This window comes from Rhinoderma darwinii, chromosome 1, assembly GCF_050947455.1.
Source record: "Rhinoderma darwinii isolate aRhiDar2 chromosome 1, aRhiDar2.hap1, whole genome shotgun sequence".
Classification (NCBI taxonomy): Eukaryota; Metazoa; Chordata; class Amphibia; order Anura; family Rhinodermatidae; genus Rhinoderma; species Rhinoderma darwinii.
In genome coordinates, this window is record NC_134687.1 from 609173295 (window position 1) to 609200930 (window position 27636).

A 27636-nucleotide genomic window follows, 5' to 3' on the forward strand; every position below is an offset into this window, starting at 1 on the left:
CTGCAATACCTGATACAGACTATAGGCAAGAGTAGCGCTGTTTCTTTCTGAAGAAAAGCAGACTTTTTTTTTTTTCCCCTTAACTTATGCAATCCAGGTTCTTTTAACTTAAAGCTTCAATGCAAAATCTGTAACAGGGCTCCTTAATTACTATGTACCAATTAGTGCAACTTCAACCTACACCCCTAATAATTTTGCCCCTTGGGCTGGTAGTCACTTTCTTAACGGGTCTAGCTACTAACCTGGGACAAGTGTTAATGGATATTCCTTTATCCTGTCTGGACAGTGAGTTCTTCTGACCTTTTTTGGCCTTTTCAGGGATGGTTATTTCTGAAGAGCCCAATAATCGCCTGGACAAGTTTGTTGGGACACTTTGCTGGAGAGGAATGAGTTATGCTCTGGATGCAGATAAAATCCTCCTCAGAGGTTGTACCATTCGCAATACTACGTACTGCCATGGCCTCGTACTATTTGCAGGTAAAGTGCCCACCTACACCACTCAAAGACACAAAATCATTCTAATTCACGGTTTTATTTATTTTAAGAATTACCATCTGTTCATCTCTCCTGCCCAAATTTAGATTTTATGAATGTAATTTTTGGGTTATTTTACATGATTTTTTTTTTTTTTTTAAATTTCTTTTAGGTGCTGACACAAAAATTATGAGGAATAGTGGGAAAACCAGACTGAAAAGAACAAAAATTGATTATCTGATGAATTACATGGTCTACACAGTAAGTTTAAAAGCACGAGAAAAACTATTCCACTTCGATAAGGTCCTAGATGGCTGCACCCAGAGGTCGCACTAGAAATTCTCCAGCAGAGTAAAAAATAGTCCTTTTGGCATTTTTAAGAAGTATTTTTAGCCAAGGAAGAGTATATTATTTGTGGGAGTTCAGCTTAATAGGTATATGTGATGTTATAAACTCCTTATTTATGAAGCGAGACATTACTATAACTGATAACATGCATAAAAACATAAAAAAGGAGTTTTGGACATTCTTTATATACCCATTTATAATGTACACCAAAAAAAAAATTCAAAAAAATAACACACACACACACACACACACACACACACACACACACACACACACACACACACACACACACACACACACACACACACACACACACACACACACACCCTAGCCCAATTGTTTGGACATCAAGACTGCTCCACTCTCGTGACCAGACATCAGGTTTGTTCTGTCAAGCTTACTGCTCCCGTGTAAATTTTTGTGGGCTGTCAAAAAATTATTTTGACCGATACAAGAAAAACTTTCAAAAAGTTAGGCACCAGTAGCGGATTACTAGTTTGATCCCTACTTTGGGCATGAAAAAAACTCTTGTACCCTGGCAAGGGCAACATCAGGGACAGCCCGAGTACAACTCAAATATTTTGAGGGATTGCTATATAACCAAGTGCAATGTTTTTAGCTGTATATGCAATACAAAAAAATTTATATTAAAGGCTATGCACACCTTTGAAATCGTGTTGGTTCTTTTTAAAGTTGGTGCAACTTTTCTAAATACTTTTTTATTTAAAATTTATTGTTACTTTTTGAGATACAGCTGCTTTGTATCCTGTATGCAGAGCAGCTGTATCTAGCGCAGAATCCTGTACCAGTCAGGTCAGCGGGACCAACTGGTTCAGTGACAGCGGGTCCTGCGTGTCTCTGACACGTAGGATTGAGCTGTTACCAATCACATCTAAGTTCATAACTTAGATGTGATCGATAACAGATGGATACTGCGTGTCGGAGACACGCAGGACCCGCTGACACTGAACCTGTCAGTATACAGGACACAAAGCAGCTGTATCTCAAAAAGTTAAAATATTTTTTAAGTTACTGTGTACCTTGACGTCCAGGATGGTTGTTCACTTCAGAAACTCAGTCCCAGGCTCAGTGGTTCCCTGCTTTAGACCAGGGATCACCTAAAAGCGGAGTCCACCGGTCACCGGGCCCCAGCTCACTGGGACATCCCAGAATCGGTTCTACAAAGAGCCCTCAGAATTTGCAAAGCATTTCCAATTGTGATCCCAATGAGAGCAGCAGAAATGCTGCGCCGCTCATCCTGGGTTGCTTCACTCAAAACAGAATGAATATGCATGAGGCTGATTTAAAGCATAGAAATGCTTTTACAGGCATCAATGATGCCATTAGAGGCGTTATTGCGACCTCCGACTGCGCCTGTCCACATATATAAATATGCAGATCAAGACTTCATACATGTTACTTCTTACTCTCGACTCCACCCGTAGACCAGGGGCATAACTTTAGCGGGTGAAGAGGATGCAGTCACACCTTGGTTCTGGTTACCTAATGGGGTCAAACACCTCCCTGCCACATGGGTGCTATAAATGGCAAGAGATGGTTTAAATATAGGCCATGGCATGTAAACCAACCCAGAAAAGATCACGACCAAGTATTGAAAAAATACAAAAAAATACTTTATTAATGTACCGTAAAAATAGACATGAATAAAACAAGGAATGCAAAAACCCTCCCAGGTTTGAAATGGTGTCAGAACACTGAAGCAGTGGATGATCAGGTGATTACACAGAGTCAGGGTCCTACATCAAATATAATAATAAGTAGACTGAACAGGACGTATACAGTTTACATGCACAGGATAATAGTGAGCAGTAATTTAATACATGCACAATGCAAATGCTATAGTATAAACATAAAACTGACATGGAACGTATACATACACCTATAGATCAAGGCAACGAATGCGAGACCAAGACCGGCCCACCACTGCTGACCCATAGGTCATGGCATATGTTGCATTGGGGCCTAGGAATTTCACACCATATAGCCATATAGATTAACAATAACATTCTGGCTGCCAGCAGCCACCACTAGGGGGAGCTTACTGAAGACTGATTTTATACAGGTCCTTTTGAACATAATCCATATTCAATAAGCTCCCTCTAGTGGTGATTGTCACTAGATGGTCAGAATTCACACTAGAATATAAATCCAACCTTGTAAAGATATTTCATTGATTTATAGAAAGATGTAAATCTAATAATATTGTTATTTTTTTCCATTAGATATTCGTTCTTCTGATCCTGGCATCAGCTGGTCTTGCTATTGGGCAGACCTTTTGGGACGCAAAACTAGGTCAAGCTAACGTGTCATGGTACCTGTATGATGGGAATAACTACGCCCCATCTTATCGAGGCTTTCTGGCCTTTTGGGGTTACATCATTGTTTTGAATACCATGGTACCAATTTCTCTCTACGTCAGGTGAGATTCCCAGTCTTTTATATAAATGTAGATTAATCATTCATTTAAGAATGCAACTTTCTTCTACTATACCTTTTTGTGTTTCAATTCTTATTTTGTTCCCAAGATCTTTGTTTGCTTTCACTGAATGTGCTTATTTATTTTTTACATTTTAAAGGATAAAAAACAATCCTGACAGTCTTGCTTATAGCTGTTTGTTACCATGTATGGGTCTAAGTAAGGCTCTGTTCATCAGATTTGACAGGAAAGAATAGAGCTACTTTTCCAGTCAAAACAACGGACACTACAACGAAAACAGACGGATCCCATTATAAGTCAATGGGAGTCCGTTAAGTGTCGGTGGTCTTCTTTATATGACCAGTTTGGCACTGCGTCAGGGTTTCCGTTATAACTGGAAACAAAAACACAAGTGTGAACGTAGCCTAAGAAACATTTGCCTGGAGTCCACACAGGAAACATTTTGTGCCGTTTCTTTATTTAGCGTACAGAGGATGGCTACCTCCTACTGGTGTAGGTGGACTCTCCGCTACGTGAGCAGGACTAGGTCATAAAGGGCATTCGGCTTTTTAATGCAAACATTCCCAATCACTGACAGCAAGCAAACATGTTGAAAATAGTGGGGCGTTGAAGCGCAAATAATATACCGTATTTGTATTTTAATTCTTTACCTTTTTTTTGCGCTTTTAAATGAGACCTACCAGAAAACGATTCTATTAGACCATAAGGAATACAATAATAATATCTTCTATGCTGAGATATGATGACTTGACATTACAGGCCCAAAGCCTGGGGCTGCACTACTGGGTGGGAACAACTTTTCACTTCTGATTCGTGACAATGACACAATGACTTGGAGACCTTGTATAGATCCAAATCACCGAATACTTACATGACCCAAATATACACCCATAACCGTAACTTTACAGGGCACTTAAGATATAAAAAAAGAGATCACAATTTCTACGAGGTCTCCATGAAAACACTGCCCCTGACAGACATCGGCAACCTCGATTCTTCCTATCAACTTCAGGAGCAGTAATCTTATCTTCTTACTACTAAACATGCTCAAGCAGTAGTGTACAACCTTTTCTGGACTGAGGGCCCCAATGTCAGATTGTTCCACTCCCATGTAGTGCCAGTCACATACGTAATCCCCACCGCCCCCTAAGTAGTGCCAGTCGCACAGAGCCTCCCAGGACCGTGCCATCCACACACTGCCCCCCATGACCATGTCAGCCACATGGAGCCATCTACACATTGCCCGCACAGACAAGCACGTCTATGTCCTGAAGCTCAGAGGCCACACAAAACCGCATCGCTGTCACCCCAGTTCTAGAGGTACGAAAGACCAAGGAGTGAAAAGTTTGACGAATATCGTATTTCTTGACATAAATTACTTTACCATATGCTTCATAGAATTTGATATATTCTATCGGATACCTATGGAACTTTACTTTTGGGCTTACAATCTTTTCAATTGAATGACTAACTTCAACACAGTAATCAGAAGTCGTGATGTCCTCAGAATCTCTCAGTAGTGCAGCCTCAGGCTTTGGACCTATAGCATTTGTCAAGCATACCTTGGCATAGAAGTAAAATATTAAAGAGCTTAAAATCATGTGATTCACCGTGCTCCAACACCTGTTCTGTTTCCAAAATTAAGTGTCATAATTGCTCCCTTTTCCTTGAATTTTTTTTTTACTGTTGTCCATACGCCGCCCTTTTTCTTGAGTCACTGAGTAGTAATATGAGCTTGTTTAAGGCCCTCCCCTGTAACGTAATATGTGTAATTAGGGGTTAATTCAGATTTAGATTTTCCTTGAAGGGCAGCCATATACCGTGGCAGATGTATTATATGAGAAAAGGAAGGATCGTGGTCATAGCACAGAGTTTCCAGCAGGTTGGAAAAATCTCATTTTCAGAATTGAACACATTTTGTCAATCGCGTTCCGTCCATCTCCCCCATTTGGCTTGGTTATCATATGGGGGGGGGGATCATATAATATAGACTACCAAGGACCCTTGATTAGTCCTCTGGGAAGTGTAAATAATATATGCTATACTATTATACTACTGCAACCTACTAAAAAGTTTACTTCGTGTGTGAGTGCATAAGAGTTGGACTTGGTCTACTCGGTCAATGTCAACTGCAGTTCTTAAAGGGAATGTGTCATGGATTAGATTTTAGTTTAAGTAATTAGATGCAAGTCTATAGAAAAGAAATAATGTTCTGTTTGTTTTCTTTTAACTTTCTCGGGGTGTCCGTATCGGGGAGGCACGTCCTTCCTGTAATTCTGTATAGTCAGTACAACAGGATGTGTGTGCTTTATGGCAACTGAAATGAATGGGATTTAATTGACAGAGAAATGTCCAGAAAGACATGGAGTATAGTCCCTATACCCGAAGTCCAGGTAGTAACAGGGGAGAGTGCCTCAGCTGTGTGTATAGTGTTGCTATCCTGCCTTTATCTAGGCTTCCAGTAAAACAATAGAGCTGACTATAAGTCGCTAAGCCTCCAATGATAATAAGATGACTCTGCTATTTCTGTCCCAATCTATACAGCAATGCTGACAAGTGAGCTACAGAAAACAGAAAGTGTTAGCCTCTTGTGTATGCCCTAGCAGCCAGTGTGAAAACTGCCAAATTTAAAAAAAAAAACACCAAATTAAAAAAGTTATAAGTTTAGAATAACACCCCAATTTTATTACTATGCTGTTTTCTGATGCTAAATTCCCTTTTAAGTACCCCCAACAGGATATCCCGTAGAAAAAATACTTTTGAGCAATTCCTGATGGGAATTCCTGAAATAATTGACTTATTTGGGATACTTCAAGACTGGGGTTAAGAAACTCTTTACTATGTGGTCTCCTAGTAGATTTGGGTTCTAAAAGGATGATAGCGGCTCACACGAGAGTCCATTTCCATCCAAAACTGATGGTAGTATGAGTCACTTGTTCCTGGGATTTATGTATTATTTTCGGGTTATTTCACTTTTTCAATTTTTTTGCTAAATTTAGAATTAAAAGTAGACTTGTTTGGTATTTTTGGAGAATGAGTATCAAAATAATTTTCTCTGGTGGTCACAAGGTACCTCAGGCTGACCATGAACTTAATCACACAAAGTTGACCCAAAAAGACTTTTACAATATGTCATCAAAGTCACTTCGATGGAGGGCCCTCTATGTGGGACACTTGCCAGTTCTGACAAAGAGTTTATCTCAACCTTTATGTTGAGGTGGCCTCTAATTTTGAATGGTAAATTGGTGGTAATGGAGCTTTCACTCAGGGGTTTCTGTAACTCCAAATCCCTCTTGGGACTGGCCAGTTATTCTGATTGCTGTCCCAACTGTTTTGACCACTACCAGTCATGTTAAAAAAGTAATGTAAATTAAAATAGTCTAAGAACCATATTTTTTTGTTTCCTAGCTTACAAAAACAAACCGCTCTTTTTTTATTTTTGCATTTATTGTGTTTTTTATTTTTATATATAATTTATTTATTTTTAATTTTTTTCTAATTGCGTTTTAGCACATCTAGATATTATATACTTTTCACTTTTTTTTTCTAGTGTGGAAGTGATTCGTTTGGGACAGAGTTATTTTATAAACTGGGATCTCCAGATGTACCACTGTGAGAAGGATACACCTGCCAAAGCTAGAACCACAACCTTGAATGAGCAACTGGGACAAATTCAATATATTTTCTCTGACAAAACTGGCACACTGACCCAGAATATCATGACCTTCAAGAAATGCACAATCAATGAAGAAACCTATGGTGTGTTCTTATGACTGCGGATCTTTTCAAATCTACAAAAATATTAAAATTTCCACAAATAACAGCAATTTTCATTTCCTATTCTCTTTACAGTAAGAAAGCCCTCATATTTAGGTTATCCTTCTATACTATCCTGGTCAGTTATGCTAATGACCTCTTGGGTCTTGGAAGTAGCTCAATTACAGCAGCCATTGTTAGCAGCTTATGAAGTGGTCATTTAGTTATATAGTCACCCAGGCTTCATAGAAATACATAGCCCTTGCTTCCTCTACTCTCCTTTCTCCTCCTCTCTGTTGCTCTGTCACATGAGACTTTATAGAAATAACTGTGCATTTGCTCTAACCTTATTATGGAAATAACCATGCATAATTAATTTTAGGTGAACAAAGACAAGAAGCTGGAAACAAGTCTACTTTTAGTGAGGTAGGTCATTCCGAATGTCTGATGTAACCAGATTTATCTAGACTTTATCAGTCACTTATTGAAGAACACTACAGTCAGCCAATCCCCAGTCTGAAATGGCAGGTAGCAATAGATCGTACTAAACTCCAAGGATAACAGACGTAATGGAAAATCATTTTTAGTATTTATACTTAGTGAGCAGTATTGCCATGTACTCCAGCCACTGGCCCGTATTTCCCCGAGGCAGCCCTACTGGGTTCCACGTACTATGATATTCTGGACTCAATCCACAATTATTTGAGTTCCTGCCTGCTCATCGGGGATACGTTCTAAAAGTTAAAAAAAAAAATTTAAAATAAAGTATGACTCTTGGGAATTTGAGAGGTACAGCTCAATGAGTCCCCCCTCTTTTTCTTAAAATCAATATTGAACTACATTAAGTAGTATATTAGAAAATTGACAAAAAATGTATTGTCATAAATGATTTATTCATTTAGGAGCAGGGGTGAAGGAGCAATAGTATACTGGGGATGTTCTATTCCCCATGGCTGTCCTGCAGATTGCTTTTCAGGGGCGGGTCTCCATGGTAGCCACAGGGAGTTTAGATTGGTATCTAGCATGTTGGGGGATAGTGGGCACCTAAAATTGGGAATAACATTTGGTGGGGGTCCATGAAAAGATCGTACGCAAGGACAAAGTATCAGGAAGTTTACGGATGTGTGTATATGTACACGCACACATGCGCACACACACTTATTTATTTTCAACGTTTCTAAATTGTAGAAGCAAATAGTCTTAATTTAAAAAAGTAAACTTCACGTGTTTTGTGTAAGCAGACCTATGTGTCTTCATGGTTACAGACTACAAATGCACTTTGTGATCAGATCCTGCAGTCATACGTTTTTTTTTTTGTTTGTTTTTTTTTATACTGGCCGATTTTGGGCGTACCAATGAAAGCCGATCAATGAGACCGCTCGTTGATCGTCGCTCGTTTGGTCCTTTCACAAGGATCTCTGATCAGTAATATATTAAGACGAGCAAATGTTACTATGATCGCTCGTCCCCATACATTATTATCATGTCGGCGGCACATCTCCCTGTTTACTGGGAAATGAACTGCCGACAACGATGATAATTTCTGCTGCATAAACGATACGATCAGCCAATGAACGTGTCTTTGCTCGTTCATCAGCTGATTGTTTCCTTGTTTACACAGGGCAATGATCGGGAAGTAGCGTTAATATGAACGTTCATTTGCCCAATTATTGGCCCGTGTAAAGGTGCCTTTAAGGCCCTATTACACCGGCCAATTTTGGTCGGTACAACGAACACCGAGACAGCTCGTTGATCGGCGCTCGTTTGCTCTTGTCGCAAGGAGCTATGTATGGGGTTGAGCAGTCGTTTCTGCGATCGCTCGTCCCCATAAATTATTATGATGTCGGCAAAGCGTCTCCCTGTTTACACAACGATAATATTTCAATTTTTTAAATCTATACGATCAGCAGATAAACGAGTGTTTGCCCGTTCATCTGCTGATCGCTGCCCTGTTTACACAGGGCAATTATCGGCAACGAGCGTCCTATGAAACCCCCTTTACTCTCTTCCATCTGCTTTCTTTTATTGACTGTAGATTAGCAAGAAGAGGGGGTGGGGTAACACATGACTGCAGGATCAGACTACACATAGGTTTGGTTGTAGTCTGTAACCATAGAAACACAGAGGTCTGCATAGACGCTGTATACACACAACAGTAGGACTTTTTAATCATGAGGATTTACAAAGTTGCTTCATTCTTCATTTTAAATGCATTTTAGCAATACTTGCAAAAGGTATTCATACCCTTTTTAAGGCAGCAAAATTTTATATTATTACTTAATTTACCAGTAATAACCTTTTATGAGGCTACACTTGGCAATGAGAATACCTGGGATAGAATTCCACTCTTGGCTATATCTTTGTGAACTAGAGAACATATTAATTATTTGATAATCCTTGACCTGCAGCAAGTAGATTTTGGCTGGAATCCTCTGGCGGACCCAAAGTTTACATTTGGCGACCATTATCTGATAGAACAAATCCAGTCAGGGAAAGATCCAGACGTTCGCCAGTTTTTCAAGCTTCTCGCCTTGTGCCATACAGTAATGGTGGAGAAGACAGATGGTACGTTCAGCTCTTCGTATGTGGTAAATTATGTGATTACAGTCTTTCAGTTGCATTGAATTGTACCATCTTGATTATAGTTGGTGAATTAATCTACCAAGCGGCATCACCAGATGAAGGGGCATTGGTCACAGCGGCCAGGAATTTCGGCTTTGTGTTTCTATCCAGAACCCAGAGTACTATTACTATTAGTGAACTGGAGAAAGAAGTCACCTATGAAGTTCTTGGTATTCTGGATTTTAACAGCGACCGAAAGCGCATGTCTGTAATAGGTAAACGTCAGTTGTTTTTTTGTTCACATTGTCCTTTGTTATTTTAATTGGAAAAATTTGTATTCGTTTAGTGTTGATGGCACTGGTCCCAAATGTTGTCTTCTATGAATAAGATAAAATGAAGTCAGAAGTTAGGATCCATCTGGATACCTGTAAAATACTTGGTGACTGTTCACCTTTCTAAAATTGAGTCATTTTTAGGGTCCACGTTCTGTGCTGATTAATTTCTTGAATCGATGGATCTACATAGGGAGGGATATAGCGGTCAGAGGTTTGTTTGTTTTTCTGATCCAGAGCTACAAGTCCCATGCAAAGTCATTAGAGTGAAATTATTATATTCTAGTTACCTACAGCCACCACAAGGGGGAGCTTGCTGCATACTGCTTATACATTGAACTCAATAATAAAACCGTATACGGTAAACTCCCCCTAGTGGCGGCTGCAGTGAGAGAATTTGCCTATGGATTTGGAGTTCCGACCACTATATAGACTGTGTGTAATATAAATAATTAAATTGAGTGGCTGTGTCTGGTATCACAACTCAGCCCCATTCAAATGATTACCAGACACAGCCCATGGCTAAATGTAAATCTCCAGGTACAAAAGTATCCAAAATTTTACCGGCTAAATGGGGAAAATTTTTTGACAAAATTGAATAGATTTTGCTTGTAACAACCATCGTTCTTTTGATATATTTCATTGCATTCGTATAACGCTACTGATTTTACTTTTTATTGTTTGCTTTTAAGGATGATTTTGAATCGTAATATGTTACTCCCTTTTTCCATTTCTCTTCTAGTGCGGGAACCGAGTGGAAACATCCGACTGTACTGTAAAGGGGCTGATACAGTTATATATGAGCGTCTACATCCAAATAACCCTATAAAAGATTCTACCCAGGAGGCGCTAGATGTGAGTTCTGGAGGATCCATTGCAGATTATGCTGGACATAATCTAATTCTCATACACAGGTTATCATTAGATGTGGTAAAGGGGGATTAGGGAATATATCTCCTCTCCTCCCTGGCCCCCAGATGACGCTGTTATTGAACATTCATCTACTGCTCTTGTCGCACCTGGGCACATTTTCAGGCCCACAATACTCAAGCGGCCCCCCGTTGTCAAGCCGTGGCTGTGTGTATAAAACTGAATCCAATGCTCACCACTTTGGTCCCAATCACACGGTCTCCCAAGTTACCCCCTCCCCCAGCAGGATGCACAGTTCAGCCACCATGCAAGATTGGGGGGTAGTCCTAACAAGACTGGGGTGGTTGGCAACAGGGCCACATTAACAGAGAGCCAACCTTGGCTTCTATAAATCCTTTTGGTGAAAGAAAACTTTGTAAACTCCACATTTTTATGCTTTAGAATTTATCTTTATACATTTTTTTTTATTTTTACAAAATTTTCCCTGAAAACACGACAATGTCCTTTTTAGATGAATAATAATAAAAAATGTTTTTTAAGCTCTTTATATAGCCACCCTAATATATTTGGATTAAAGGAATTATAAGTCTGTTTTAAAGGGGTTTTCCACCGTCTGACAACTGACATATCCACCGGATAGGTCATCAGTATATCATTGGTGCATGTCTGACACCCGGACACCGCACCATTAAGTCGCTCTGGTGGCCAGCAGGCACCTGATATGGCACTTAGTGCTATGTAAGGAGCCCGGAAGCAGTTGGCTTCATACACATCATAGCGGCCGTGCTGCAGAACTGCAGGTCCACTCCTATTCACTTGAACAGAAGCAGAGCTGCAGCTCTGCCGCTATTCCGTGGCAGGAGCCAACTGATTTCGGCATGTACGTCCGGTGCACGGAGACACCGGACCAGCCGATCTGTGCTGGGTCTGGTTTTCGGACCCCCACAGATCATGTACTGATGACTTATCTGGTGGATGGGTCATCAGTTGTCAGAATGTAGAAAACCCCTTTACAGGGGTTGTACAAAATTAATAAAATCTGTCTGCTTTCTTCAAAAAACCGTGCCATACCTGTCTACAGGTTGTTTTTGGTATTGCAGCTCCGCCTCATGCACTTCAATGTTACTGACCTGCAATACTAAACACAACCCATGGACATGTGTGGCGCTGTTCTGATAGTACCGTAAGCAGCCATGTTTTTCTAATCCTGTACAACCCCCTTAAAGTGGTTCTACTATGATAAGAAATGATGGCCTATTTATTGAATTGCTGTATAATCTCTGGGGTCCCAGTGTCTGGAATAAATAGGCCAAGGCGCTCAATAAATGCAGAGCTATTTTCTGGAAAAGTGACACTCCCAACCCGGCACTGTGACATGAATTGAAAAACGGCCTCATTCACGTGAATGGTGTGGTTAGACCTCCACGAATCAGACACTAATGGGTCAGCTAGTTGTTTCTAGTTTTTATACAAATAAAGTGGATATCCGGTAGTTTCCAAATTTTGCAGGACGACGGGGGAGGATAAAAAATCATAAACTAACTCCCTTTGTAACGCCCCCCCCCCCCCTGCTCCAGCATTAACACTCCATTCATCGCCTCTCCGGTCTCGTAAGCTCCTACAGCGGTAACATGCCGATCAGTGACATGCGGATACCACTACTCGCCTCAGCGGTGATGCTTCCACGTGACTGCTGCAGGACCTTCCAGGAATGGAACAACGATGAATTAAGTGTCAGCGCTGTAGCGGGGGGGGGGGGGGTGCATTTAAAGGGCGTTATCTTATTATTTTATTCCCCCGCCCTCCTGCAAAATGTAAAAACTCCTGGATAACCCCTTTAATACTTATTGTGGTAAAACCAGTTTATGGGTTTGTCCGTTTTTGCAATGCCTGTTTGTTGAAAGTGTCTCCAGAAAGTACCCCCAACAATCCGCTGTAATCTGTAGGTAAACCAGGCAGCAAGGGTTCAATTCCCCTGCAGCACCACCACAGGGTAAATTAAGTATTACCCATTTAAATCAATGATCAAGAACCTGTCGGGTCCTCCAGAGAAAGTGACTCTTCCCCCCCCCCCCCCCCCAACCTCCGTTAATTCAAATTAATAGTGTATTTGATAATGGGCTTTCTACACCAAACAACCCTCTAAATATCTTATGAGGCGTAGTAAAAATAAGATCTTTTGTACCATTTTTACCCCCAGATGTTTGCCAATGAGACTCTGAGGACCCTGTGTCTTTGCTACAAGGACATCAGCCATGAAGAGTTTGAGAAATGGAATAAAAGATACCATGAGGCCAGTGTGGCCATGGTCGATCGGGATGAGGCTCTGGACAAAGTTTATGAAGAGATAGAGACAAACCTTGTGGTATGTTCACACTATGCATCTTCTGTATTCTTTTATTTTGCTTTTATTATCTTTGTTGACCTGTTGTCATATTGTAACAGCTACTGGGAGCCACCGCTATTGAAGACAAGTTGCAGGATGGCGTGCCACATACAATCTCTAAACTTGCCAAAGCAGACATAAAGATTTGGGTGCTTACAGGGGATAAAAAAGGTAAATAGCAAGACATTATGTGACTATTCATGCTTACGTATTAAATTATTAAAGTGGACATCCCTTTTTTTCAAACTCACCCCTTATTGAGGTTTTAAGGCCTTGTTCAGGTTTTCAGCAGTTTTTACATGTATTTTTTAAGCCAAAACAAGGAACGGAACCTAAACAGCAGAAATATATAAAGGAAGGCCTTAAAGTGTCTTCTGGGTCCAATTCTGGTTTTGGCTTAAAATGCAATCAAAATCTGCAGCAATTCTTCACTATGGGAACAGAGCCTTACCCCTCAGTCTACATCTCATTCCAAAAGGTAACCTTTCATGAGAGGGTTAAAGTGGCTTCAAGATATATTAAAGGGATGTCTTTTTAAATTGAATCTGCTCCAGTGATCTGCTGATTGCTGGGGATTCTGAAACCAGACCCACCTGTGGGGAAGCAACATTCCCCCTGCAGTGGCCACTAGAGGAAAAATGTAGTATTACATTCTCCCCATTCAAATGAATAGGCGACCACATAAGAAGGATTCACCGACTCCGCCACAGAGAGAAACGCTCTTTGATAGCAGCTCTCTGATCTGGGGTCACGTTGTTTTTTTGGGGGGTTTTTCGTGGACCTCTGCACATTGTAATATATTTTTATTTTCCCTTTTTGTTCCAGAAACAGCAGAAAATATTGGCTTTGCCTGTGAACTTTTAACAGATGAAACAAAGATTTGTTATGGAGAGGACATTAAGTAAGTGACGTGATATAATTCTATATGACAGGATCTTTATTGATTAGATCTATCTCCTTGTGTCCATAATCCAGGGTAAATTCCTAAATTACCCAGGAGATGGCGCACCCCCATGGCAGCAAATGATTGCATTTTAAAGGGGTAATGCCATCTCCTCAATAATTGGGGTATTTTTGGCCTTCATGCCAAGAGAAAAAAATATTTTTTTTGGAGGGACACATAGGGCTTTCTTATTATTAAAAATTTGCGCGTATATTAATTAATTTTTGTAGGTTTTTTTTTATTTTGTTTTTTTAAGGGAAAAATGGACAGAAACCAGAAAGTTTCCTCGTGTATTTTTTTTTTTAATTCTTCGTTTGCTCAATGAATAATATTTTGCCCCCAAAAAAAGTATCCTCTTATTCTCCTGCACATAGCGATGTCAAATATGTGTAAATTGTTATACGTATTACGTCGCTGTAGCGCTGAGAAGAAAAACCCTATTTTACCTTTCAAATCAGTTAGTTGTACAGTGAAACATTCATGTAGATTTGCTGTTGAGGACTCTTTCATATTACTTGTCACCCAGCTTTCCCAGATAGAGATATAAAAGAGAAGAGGACGACTCAAAAATTGATGTTTACTCACTGTCATATCTACCATAGAGGCCAATCCCATAACTGCTATAGGGTTCCGCACCTATCTACCTGCTATCCCATAGTCCTTGCATTTCCCTTCGCTGCCACTAGAGGAAGATCGTTGCATGCATATTTTTTTTTTTTTAGACCGTACCAATGGGGCCCATCCTGAGTTTTGCTATGGGACGCTATGATGTCTTTGGGCACCTCTCTATTTACTGGTGGTTTTTTATTATTATTTCAAATTATTACTATTACATGGGTATTTAGGAATTTTGAGCAATATTGTCAATAATGACCAACCATTACATTTAAAAGAAACTTAAGAAATATAAAGATGATCCGTGGTGGTCCAAGGGGTCATAGACTTCACCAACGTGATTTCCAGACAAACTCTGACACCTTTGGTGCGGTTCTGAGACTTCTGCTACTGGAAATCTGGCTAGGGGCAATGGATTTGAATTGTACTCCGAATATTATATCAGATTTCCATTACCATAAGTTCTGAGCCATGCCAAAGGGGTTTGATCTCTCTCTATAAAGCCCTTTAGCGTCTTTATTGGAGTCCCCCTTTAATAAATGACGTGGTCCATGAACAGGTTGCTAAAGTTAAAGAAAATCTTTTATATAATCATAATAATGTGCAATATTGTAATAAATGATACTACGGAGTACAAATCCCGATATTGGGTTGAAAAGTCTCGAGGAATTCCCACGTCCATGTGTTATAGTAGGGGTTATACTCCTTCCTGTTCATATTATGATTTCCCTTCTACAAATGTTTCTCCCCAGTGCTCTGCTGCAGACAAGAATGGAAAATCAGAAGAACCGAGCTGGAGGCAATCCCGAAACATGTGCGAATAACCCCCATCCCTTCTTCCAAACTGATGAGAAACGTTCCCTAATCCTAACCGGTTCTTGGCTGGTACGTCGTCTAATTCATCTATGTGTTTATGAAAAGCTTAAAATAGAAATCTAATGATTGGTGTACATAGAGGTAAAGGGGCCCCTTTCTGGTGCTGGTTAAAGGGGTTATCTCGTGAAAACAACCCCTGTTTATATGACCTATTGAATGGTTTGTCCAGGACCAAAAAAACATGGCTGCTTTCTTCCAAAAAAAGCATCACATATGTAAGGGGGATAAGTCTGGTATTGCTGCTCCGTTCCATTAAAGTGAATGTAGCTGAGCAGCTGCAATACCAGACACAACCTATGGACCGGTTTGGCGCTGTTTTTTCGGCCAACTAGGATCAAGGCATTGGTTTTTGTTAGTCTACCTGAAGTTAGTGACTAGTTCTTTAGAGTTCATGACAGAAATGTACTCTGCTCAAAGAATGCATGCTGCAGAGAGCATCCCATTAAAGGAATTCAGCGAAGCTGATAGGGGCGTGTCTGTCAGCACAGTGTCGACTGATTTCCAGTAGCAACCAGAAGAATCCCAAGTGCATCATTGACAGTGATTGGGCCATAAGCTCTGATAGTAACTGAAGATCAGTAAAGCGAAGTATTAAAAAAAGCTACTCCTCTTTACACGTATATTATATCTAGATGTAACAAGATGTTGAAATGTGAACATTAATACATTACAGTCCCTTTTTTCAAACAGAATGAAATTCTTCTAGAAAAGAAGAAAAAGAGGAAGAAACGCCTAAAGCTCAAATTTCCCAGAACCGCAGAAGAGAAACAAAAGGATTTGCAGGAGAAAAGAAAAACCTATGCCTTAAAGGAACAGCGACAGAAGAACTTTGTGGATCTAGCCTGCGAGTGCAGTTCTGTCATCTGCTGTAGAGTGACTCCGAAGCAAAAAGCCATGGTTGTTGACTTGGTGAAGAAGTACAAGAAGGCCATCACCTTGGCTATTGGAGACGGTGCAAACGATGTCAACATGATTAAAAGTAAGATGTGTATGGAGGTAGTGAAAAGATTATGGGATATTTTACTGTGTGAACAGCTACATGTAATGCAAATGGTACATGTATGATAACCGCCTCCAATGATCGGGAAGGATATCTTCATAGACCTTCAATTCCCCTGCTTAGATCTTAGGATTGCAGCCGCCACTAGAGGGAGCTTATAGCTTTATTATTGAGATCAATGTACAGTATATATTGTATGCATAAATCTCCCCCTAGTGGTGGCTGCAGGCAGCCAGAATTTTAGCGCTGTTTTTGGTTACATGTGCCAACATTATTATGTCTATATACGCGAGTAGACTATGTCGGGCCATTGTTGCTGTGGGGAAGTTTAGGATCGGGCTTGTTCTTTTTCTTTTTGGGGTGGGGATTTTCTATTATCTAATAGTATTATAAACAAAAGTCATGCTTATGTGCATGAGAAGATTTGGGATTGAGCTGTTAAGGGTTACTCGGAGAGGCCAGTCAGGATATATGGCTGATCTGTACAGAATTGGACTTTCCCATCATAATCCATATGTGTTTGTGTCTCACAGCTGCCCATATAGGAGTTGGTATAAGTGGACAGGAGGGAATGCAGGCGGTGATGTCCAGTGACTACTCCTTTGCTCAGTTCAGATACCTCCAAAGACTCATTCTGGTTCATGGTCGCTGGTCGTACATCCGCATGTGCAAGTTTCTAGGCTTTTTCTTTTATAAAAACTTTGCGTTTACATTAGTACATTTCTGGTACTCTTTCTTCAATGGATTTTCTGCTCAGGTAAATTCAATTCAATTCTATGTGCATAGCTATTGCTAGATGGACTGGTAGAATTTAAAGAGATTATCCAGGATTAAAAAAACATGGCAGCCTTTTTCCCAAAACAGGGCCACAACCTGTCCATGGGTTGTCTGGTATTGCGGCTCAGCTCATTTTGAAGTTAATAAGGCTAAGCTGCAATACCACACACAACCTGTGGACTTGTGTGGTGCTATTTTTGGAAGAAAGCAGACATGTTTTTCTATTCTTAGGTCCTCTTTAATGGTGTTATCTATCACATCTCACATAATAAAATATAAAGCTGCTCATGTAATCATTGCTCTGTTCCTTTAGACCGTGTATGAAGATTGGTTTATCGCACTTTACAACGTCCTGTACACCAGTCTCCCTGTTCTCCTTGTTGGCTTGATGGATCAGGTACGTCACAATGGTTTATATTGTTGCCTTTTATAATCTAATTCTAGAGAACCTAATGTAGTAGTCTGACCTTTATCATTTTTAGCAAAGAAATGATAGGAGTTATACTGGAAATTAGCATCAGCCGGGAGTTGATTGACGCTCTACAGCAGTCTATATTTCCTAATCCGGTATAAGGACATGTCAGTAATGTAGGGAGGGCTGAGTGCTGGATCTATCTTTCACACCTTATGGTTTCTTAAATACCCAACGTTGATCCACATCTGTCCATGTTATTTCCTACAAGATAAGTGGCGCCAGATGTACCCAGCAACCTCTTATCACCTGCTACCAGGCATGTGGTTCTCTGGTTTTAAAGATTCATTCTTTTTTGCAGGATGTCAGTGACAAGCTGAGTCTGCGCTTCCCACGTTTGTACATCCCCGGCCAAAAGGATCTGTTGTTTAACTACAAGAAATTCTTCCTGAGCCTGTTCCATGGTGTAGTGACCTCACTCATCATCTTCTTCATACCGTATGGAGCGTTCTTGTTAACCATGGGGCAGGATGGGGAAGCTCCGTCAGATTACCAGTCATTTGCTGTCACGACGGCCACTGCACTTATCATCACGGTCAATTTTCAGGTAAGTCAAGTCAGTGTAAAGAGACTGTAACTAATAAAGATTCGCAGATGTATATGATGGTCTGTCATTCACTTCCGTACTACACAAGACTATATGTCTGTTTTCCCCACCCACATGCTTGTAAAAATCTGCACTGCATATCTTCACAACTAGGGGGCGATCTGTATATAGCCCTTTTTTTTTTTTTTACAGATTATCTGCACTTTCCAAAAATTTCCCATACATATCAGGAGTTTTTATCGGCGAGGGTCTGAGTGCTGAAACCCCCACCGTCGCAGAAGCACTTAGCTGGGTGCCCTTCACCTTCGTCTGTGATTGGTGCTCTTTGTTAGATTGAAAACAGGCTCACGTAGAACGTCTTCAGCATTACAAGGAGCGCCGATCACAGACTAAAATGGAGTGCCAACAGTTGAGCTCTTCTGCACCTTGGTTTGAGTAATGGTCTCAGTACATGGACTCCACCAATCAAAACTTCTGATATGTCTCTATGACCTTTTCAAAACTTTTTGAAAGTGAAGAGACTCTTAAAGAAAATAGGACTCATTTACAGCTGTATAAATATGGCCCCCTAGTGGTAGCAAAAGCGTGCTGAGATGTTTAAGTGTGCATGTTATTACATTTCAAAAGAAAATTATTCTCCTTGTGGAGATCCAGCTGATAGGGTGTCTTATGCTCCCTGGGAAAAAGTATGCAAATTAGCTCCCATCCAGAAGGAAGCAAAGGGTCTGTCTTCTGCCACCTATAGGTGACTACCCTGTAAGTCAATGTGGAAACCTTTTTATAGTGCTTTAAAACATGTTAAGACCCAGGAACACCCAACACACCTGTCTATAGACATCACTGTTTCGGAGTTGTTGCTTCTCATCAGTACAGAATAAACAAGGAGCAACAACTTCGAAACAATTCTGTCTACAGATGAGTGTTTCTGGTTTGAGTCCTGTTTCCAGGTTCTATAAAGGGTCTGACATTGACTTAGGGTAGTCACCTATAGGTGGCACTAGAGGGACTGCATTCTTCCTTCTGATGGAGAGCTATTTTGCATTGAGAGAGTGAAGCGGGTTGTGTACTAAAGAAATGGATTGTTGTATCTTTATCAGGTATTATTCGGAGAATGGTCGTTATCATTTATACTTCTTGAGCATTGGGTGCATGGGCATAGCTAAAGGGGGTGCAGAGGTAGCAGTCATACCTGGGTCCGGTTGTCTTAGGGGGCCCAAATGGCTCCGTGCTAAATAAGAAGACACCAGTATTATAAATGGCACATGGTAGGTGCTGCCAGGGGTGGGGTTCAAATTTTTAACAGGTTCCATGTTTTGCGGACAAATACATACGTGCCGGGGGTGTCGCAGAGTTTTGGTGTATTGCGCCATGGAAAATGTATTCTAATAATAAAATAAAACCGTTACGATTTCCCAAATACACCCTATATTAAAGTCAACTCTAAAGTAATTCCCCGTCCAGAATGTTTAACTGGATTTCCACACTATGTATATAATTACATAAGCGTACATACTTGCCTACGCATTATATTAAACTCACCCATTACGTATAGACCTATATGTGCACGTTAAAAATCCAAAGCGTACTCCGCCTGTTTAGTTAGGCTGTGAACTGTGAGAAGGGTGAACGACAGTGCAGCGTGTGCAGTAACCTCGTCAACTCTACCAGCTAATGCACAGATACTGCGCCAGAACCAAGCTCCGTACATATATACTGCACCAGTACAAAGCTCCGTACATATATACAGCACCAGTACAAAGCTCAGTACATATATACAGCACCAGAACAAAGCTCAGTACATATATACAGCACCAGAACAAAGCTCAGTACATATATACAGCACCAGAACAAAGCTCAGTACATATATACAGCACCAGAACAAAGCTCAGTACATATATACAGCACCAGAACAAAGCTCAGTACATATATACAGCACCAGAACAAAGCTCAGTACATATATACAGCACCAGAACAAAGCTCAGTACATATATACAGCACCAGAACCAAGCTCAGTACATATATACAGCACCAGAACAAAGCTCAGTACATATATACAGCACCAGAACCAAGTTCCGTACATAAATACAGCACCAGAACCAAGCTCGGTGCATATATACTGCACCAGAACCAAGCTCGGTGCATATATACTGTACCAGAACCAAGCTCGGTGCATATATACTGCACCAGAACCAAGCTCGGTGCATATATACTGCACCAGAACCAAGCTCGGTGCATATATACTGCACCAGAACCAAGCTCGGTGCATATATACTGCACCAGAACCAAGCTCGGTGCATATATACTGCACCAGAAGCAAGCTTGGTGCATATATACTGCACCAGAACCAAGCTTGGTGCATATATACTGCACCAGAACCAAGCTTGGTGCATATATACTGCACCAGAACCAAGCTTGGTGCATATATACTGCACCAGAACCAAGCTTGGTGCATATATACTGCACCAGAACCAAGCTCGGTGCATATATACTGCACCAGAACCAAGCTCAGTGCATATATACTGCCCCAGAACCAAGCTCCGTGCATATCTACTGCACCAGAACCAAGCTCGGTGCATATATACTGCACCAGAACCAAGTTCGGTGCATATATACTGCACCAGAACCAAGCTCGGTGCATATATACTGCACCAGAACCAAGCTCGGTGCATATATACTGCACCAGAACCAAGCTCGGTGCATATATACTGCACCAGAACCAAGCTCGGTGCATATATACTGCACCAGAACCAAGCTCGGTGCATATATACTGCACCAGAACCAAGCTCGGTGCATATATACTGCACCAGAACCAAGCTCGGTGCATATATACTGCACCAGAACCAAGCTCGGTGCATATATACTGCACCAGAACCAAGCTCGGTGCATATATACTGCACCAGAACCAAGCTCGGTGCATATATACAGCACCAGAACAAATCTCCGTACATATATACAGCACCAGAACCATGTTCAGTACAATGAATTAGAATATCATCAAAAAGTTAATTTTATTTCAGTAATTCAAATCAAAAAATGAAACTGCTATTTTATATGTATTCACTACACACAGAGTAACCTATTTCCTGCATTTTTTTTCTTTTAATTTTGATGATTATTTTAACCGTTCATGAAAACCCAAAATTTAGTGTCTCCGAAAATTAGAATATTATATGAGCCCAATTTCAAAAATGATTTTTAATACTGAAATGTTGGCCTACTGAAGAGTGTACAGTATTTGCACTCAATACTTGGTCGGGGCTCCTTTTGCATGAATTACTGCCAAAAGTACCAATGCCTGGTTTAATAACCACAGTATCACTGTGCTTGATTGGCCAGGAAACTCGCCTGACCTAAACCCCATAGAGAATCTATGCGGTATTGTCAAGAGGAAGATGAGACCCCAGACCCAACAATGCAGACGAGCTGAAGGCCGCTAACAAAGCAACCTGGGCTTCCATAACACCTCAGCAGTGCCACAGGCTGATCGCCCCATGCCACGCCGCATTGATGCAGTAATTCATGCAAAAGGAGCCCCGACCAAGTATTAAGTGCATATACTGTACATACTTTTCAGTAGGCCAACATTTCGGTATTAAAAATCATTTTTGAAGTTGGGCTTATATAATAATCAAACTTTCTGAGACACAACATTTTTGGTTTTCATTAACGGTTACCCATAATCGTCAACATTAAAAGAAAAAAATGCTGGAAATAGGTCACTGTGTGTAATGAATCTATATAATATGAGTTTCAATTTTTTAATTGAATTACTGAAATAAATGTAACTTTTTGATATTCTAATTCATTGAGAAGGACTAGTATATACAGCACCAGAACCAATCTAGGTACATATATACAGCACCAAAACAAAGCTCAGTACATGTATATATGTTTTGAGCTTGTGTGTGTCTGCGCGTCTGCGTGTGTGCCTGCGCGTCTGCGTGTGTGTCTGCGCGTCTGCGTGCGTGTATTGAGCTTGGTTGTTATGATTTATATAACTCCAGAAACGAGCTTTGTACATACATACAGCACCAGAACCGAGCTCCGTACATAAATGGAGCACAAATACAGCTCGGTACAGAGATCATTTGCAAATTCAGTTTAACCCCTGCCATATAACTTTGTACGGCATAAAACTTAAGCTTCCAGTATAGCCAGAACGATAGTAAGGATATGCTGGGAGTTGCTGTTTCACAATAAAGAACGATAAACCCATCATCTCGCTGCAGATCATACAGTGACTACAGTACTGATCAGTCACAGGGAGAATAAACATTTACATTTAATGACTCACCGGGGACGTCTTCTCAGATTGGAGTCGTTCTTTTTCTCTTTCCATCTGGTCCAGATCTATATGATGACGCCTCCTGGCCATGACCCATTTCTGCAGAGTTTGCCGCTCAGATGTCTTTGGCAGCTCACTTTTCCAACATTTCCGCACCTATAAACGAAGATAAAATTCTCATGCTCACACTCTATGCCCCTAAATATAATCGTATCCTACACTGTGCCTCTAAATATAATCATAACATACACTGTGCCCATGAATAAAATTGTCAAACACTGTAAAGTAATGCACCACACACCGTGCCCCCTGTAGATAGTGCCCCTTATAGAGCCCCCTGTAGATAGTGCTGCCCATAGAGCCCCCTGTAGATAGTGCTGCCCATAGAGCCCCCTGTAGATAGTGCTCCCCATAGAGCCCCCTGTAGATAGTGCTCCCCATCGAGCTCTCTGTAGCACCCCTTGTACCATCCCCTGTAGCTAGGGCCCCTTGTACCGTCCCCTGTAGCTAGGGCCCCTTGTACCATTCCCCGTGGCGTTCCCTACAGATAGGGGCACCTCTTTAGCCCCCTGTAGTGCCCACAGTAAGGCTAGACTCAGACAGGCGTTGCGCATCCGTGCTTTGCGCTGCGGGACGCAATATCACGCATCCCCCATAGACTAGAGTCTATGGAGGGATGCGTGATGAGTGAAAAAATAGGACATGTCCTATTTTCAAACGGCCGTCACAAGGATGTTTAACACGTTCATGTGGATAAGTGAAAACATATGTTTACCTGTTTCCGTGCCGTCCTCCAGCGACACCAGGCCTCCACCAGCGGAACAATGCAGTGGCGTGATGATGTAATCGCGCCGGCTGCATCATCGCTAAAGCACAGAATGGCGAGGCATCCTGTGCCTCGTCAGGGCAGCACTAGGCAACTCAATTGTATCCAAATTATAATCCAAAGGACGCGGATACAATTGAGTGCAGGGGACCGGTTCCGGTTTCCCGCTTCACCCCGGTTCTGCCAACTGGCTGTGATTTTAACAATCTGTTTGGAAGAACTGGGGTGAACTGGCCGGATCCCATCCCTGGGTGCGGACCTATTTACCTTTTTTTTTAATTTTCCCATCAACTTTTTCAGACTGCTGTTTGAATTCTACAAACAGGAAGTGTCTGAAGTAAATGTTCCTCCTACGAGCAACCAATAGGTCAGTTCAGTCTGCAAATATGGTAAAACCTAAAATTGAACTCCACTGTCATAACTGTGTACACATTGTATAGTAAGTAAAACGTCATTGTTGTGTGTGTATATATATGTTCTGTTTTTACAGATCGGTCTGGACACCTCATACTGGACCTTTGTGAACGCCTTCTCCGTGTTTGGAAGCATTGCCATCTATTTTGGAATAATGTTTGACTTGCACAGTGCCGGAATCCATGTTCTGTTCCCATCCAAGTTCATATTCACAGGTGAATACCTCACATTATATAATACATCTTTATGCACATAATACGGAGCCCTTCTCATGTGTAGAGCTCTGCTCTGTTCGGCGCTCATAGTCACATAGAAATCTATATTAGAAAATAACTGGTAGATGGCCCCACAGCCTGAGTTTTGTGGAAGTGGTATAAAATAAAAGGCAGAAGGGTCCCCCACTGAACGTTCTGCCAAATGTTCTACGCCTTTATTAAAGCTAATGTCCATAATTATGTGCCGATTAATTTCATAATGTATCTGTATAGGTGAGCTTTGGGGTTTTTCTGACATGATAAATAAAATAATTTTGGGCAACATGCAGCCACCACTAGGTGGTGCCAAGTACTTATGGATTTATACAGCTAATATTGCATTCAATAAGAGCTGTTTAAATTGGTATTCTGTATTCTCCCCCTAGTGGCTAGTGCAGGTAGCCGCTATGAGTGTCGCAGGAAAGCTGTTCTTTGCTGGGTCGTATAGTAGTCATGTGCCTTGCCTATATGGTAGGTGCATCTCTAGCTCCTACTCCACGAGAATGTCCAGTTATAATACATTATTAAACACTATATTCATTATTCATCTGAATTCTGGTTTCTCCTCCTGTAGTGCTGGTTACTGAGGATTATTTTAATGTGTTTTATTGACTCTTGTCCTTGCATTTCAGGAGCAGCACCAAATGCTCTAAGACAGCCATATCTTTGGCTGACCATAATCCTTACAGTGGCAATATGCTTGCTTCCTGTTGTTGCATTAAGGTTCTTAAGCAAGATCATGTGGCCTTCAGAAAGTGATAAAGTAAGTATTTTTATGCATAATGGGTGGGGATATTACATGCTTAAATTTAGTGGGCAATAATGACAACAGATGGGTAGGAGTGGGCTGACCTTGCAGGAGGCAGTGACTTGTCCAGTCATATAATAATGCTAGCAAGGATAAGGCCTGCCACATGGAAGTTTTATGAAGTGGTTGGGACCAAATTTCCTTGGCCCAGCAGATCATGGGAATGATGACCGCAGCAGGATAGGAATGTCTTCATCTTGTATGAGATACTGACCGGTCCACTCATAATTATGTTAGGGCTGCATTTGATAGTCGCAATGTAATGAAGTAGATATTGATAGAACACTAGATATTGAGATAAAAATTACACCAGAAGAAATTGACTTGGCTGATCTGGCAGGAGTCAGTGACTTGTCCACTCATGATGATTGTAGTGAGGATAGGGCTTTATATGATCGGGGCAGTATAATAAATTGCGTGGCGATACCCTGTAGCCATTGATACAGTACATGAATGATGACGACCGCAACAAGACAGAAGTGTGTTGATTTTGTAGCATGCAGTCACCGGTCTACTCCTATCATTAAGCTAGTATAGACCAGGCTGCATATCACAGGGAAGAGTCATGAAGTGGATGGAAATGGAAAAACCTTGGCCCATAACTTAGTGGCAGTGATGACATTAGGAGACATCAGCGTAAGAGGAGGGTATTGATCTTGTGGGAGGAAGTGACCTGCCCACACGTCCTTACTTGCTGCAGGTTCCAAAGATCAAGAAGTCTGTCTAAAGCATTTAATAGAAAAATGACAAATTATATAAATTTAACTTGCAAAAAAAAACCACTTTTTTTTTTTCTTCCTTACTTAGATTCAAAAGAATCGTAAGAAATATAAAACTGAGGAAGCTCAGTGGAGGCCGCGGGTCAGCACAATCAGACGTGGTGTATCTGGTAGACGCTCGGCTTACGCTTTCTCTCACCAGCGAGGTTATGCAGACCTTATTGCCACAGGACGTAGTATCCATAAAAAACGGGCTCCACTTGATGCCGTATTTGGCGCCAATGCAGCAGAAAATATCCAGTCGGCAGGAACGATATGATAAATCCTTGAAGGTGCTTTTTATTGCAGACTCTTGCACATGGAAGTTTTGTATATATTTTTATAAAACGTTCCCATCGCTCAGGACTTTTTTTTTTTTTAAATACAGACTGTACATGTAACCTAGAGACTATTCACTTTGTGAACAAGACCAATTGTTTTTCGATGTCCGTTTTCTACACTTAAGTCGGCCCCCATGGGCATTTAGGAATAGCCAATAATTGACTTGCAGAAAAGCACGTTTTCTCTTATAGAGGGCGTGGAAGAATCGGTGGGCCATTAGACAACATGCACAAATGGCAGCTCTTAACTGCACATATATGGACCGGACTAGCTTTGTATCTCTTATCCAGGGGACACTTTTACTATGTGCACAGAAATCTGTGAAAATATTGTTTACGTTTTAGCCTTTGCATTATTTAATATTGTTAATAAATTGTAGTCAAAGTTTTATTTTTGTCTTTAATAAATTGTTTACTTAAACCAGTGTTCATGTTGACTAAAAAAAAAAATAAGAATAAAAAAAAAAAGGTAGGAGTTGTCCAGGATTAGAATTTTCCAGAAACAGCGCCACCCTTGTCCATGGCTGTGTCTGGTATTGCAGCTTATCACCATTCAAGTAAATGATGAGCTGCACCATAGACAAGCAAGCTGTTTTTTTAAAAAAATAGGGTGGGGTGTATATTTTTATCATTATGGATGTTTTAAGATCTATAATTCCTGCACATTTTTTCCTAGGTCAGGCTTGTTTTTTTTTTTTTTTTAATTCTTGAAACTTTGAGACTTTTGTGCAGTTATTGCACATTTTGCTTTGTTCAGTGAATAGAACTTCCTGTGACCACTTCAATGCTAGTAGATACATGTATTTAAATGGTGGTCACCCAGACAGGAAGTCAAGTAGTTTCTAGGCTATGACGGCCAACACCCTGCAGAATAAACTAAGGTGGCATGTCAACGAGAGATTAAAGCAAATTCTGCACAGCTATCGAGAAGAAGTTCAAATATGGATACGCAGTGGAGTTATTCTTTAATACTGTCAATTTCACAAGCAGCAGCCGCCGTCCTACCTGCCAACAATCCCGTTTTCCGCAGGACTGTGCAGAATATATGCATTTAATAGGGGCGGTTCTAATAGTTTGGGGACATTCCCAAGTGGAATGTTATGTGGCTTACAGATGCCATGATGATGCTCTAAATATGTACTAATTTTACTCTAAATGAAAGGAAAGCAATGGCAGGAAGGAAATTTCAATCCTGCCGGTTCTTTCTTTCCTTTCTGCTTTCCTTTCTGCTGCAAATGTTGCAAAATGCTCTTATGTCATTTGGAGCCCACCATTCACCTTAGCTAAACATGGGGCATATGGACATCATAAAGAGGGTCCCCCACTCTGGCAGACCCGATGCGGCAATACATTTTAAATGGTGCCATGTAACACTGCATTTCCCCTGCAATTGTGGTTTCTTCCCCATCAATATAATCTCATCGCCGGGATGTAGAACAACCGGACCCATGGAGATCAGATCAGCTGATCATTGTGCCCAATTCTTATGAAGACAATTTATTTTTTATGAGACTACTCCTTTTAAATGTGATTA

General features: G+C 40.9%; 1 protein-coding gene across 1 annotated transcript in view; it reads left to right on the plus strand.

Annotated features, from left to right (window-relative positions):
- The window catches only part of LOC142747421 (phospholipid-transporting ATPase IC-like), a 45613-nt gene extending 19134 nt beyond the window's left edge, over positions 1-26479 (plus strand). The window contains exons 10-28 of the mRNA XM_075854978.1: positions 319-477; positions 647-735; positions 3066-3262; positions 6831-7039; positions 7419-7462; positions 9445-9601; positions 9682-9873; positions 10673-10785; positions 13001-13165; positions 13246-13357; positions 14012-14087; positions 15497-15629; positions 16311-16599; positions 17154-17377; positions 17711-17794; positions 18171-18416; positions 24018-24156; positions 24828-24958; positions 25811-26479. Coding sequence (XP_075711093.1) covers positions 319-477; positions 647-735; positions 3066-3262; positions 6831-7039; positions 7419-7462; positions 9445-9601; positions 9682-9873; positions 10673-10785; positions 13001-13165; positions 13246-13357; positions 14012-14087; positions 15497-15629; positions 16311-16599; positions 17154-17377; positions 17711-17794; positions 18171-18416; positions 24018-24156; positions 24828-24958; positions 25811-26041 — 2990 coding nt within the window. The 3' untranslated portion in view covers positions 26042-26479. The remainder of the gene's footprint in view (positions 1-318; positions 478-646; positions 736-3065; positions 3263-6830; positions 7040-7418; positions 7463-9444; positions 9602-9681; positions 9874-10672; positions 10786-13000; positions 13166-13245; positions 13358-14011; positions 14088-15496; positions 15630-16310; positions 16600-17153; positions 17378-17710; positions 17795-18170; positions 18417-24017; positions 24157-24827; positions 24959-25810) is intronic.
- The last annotated feature ends 1157 nt before the right edge of the window (positions 26480-27636 follow it).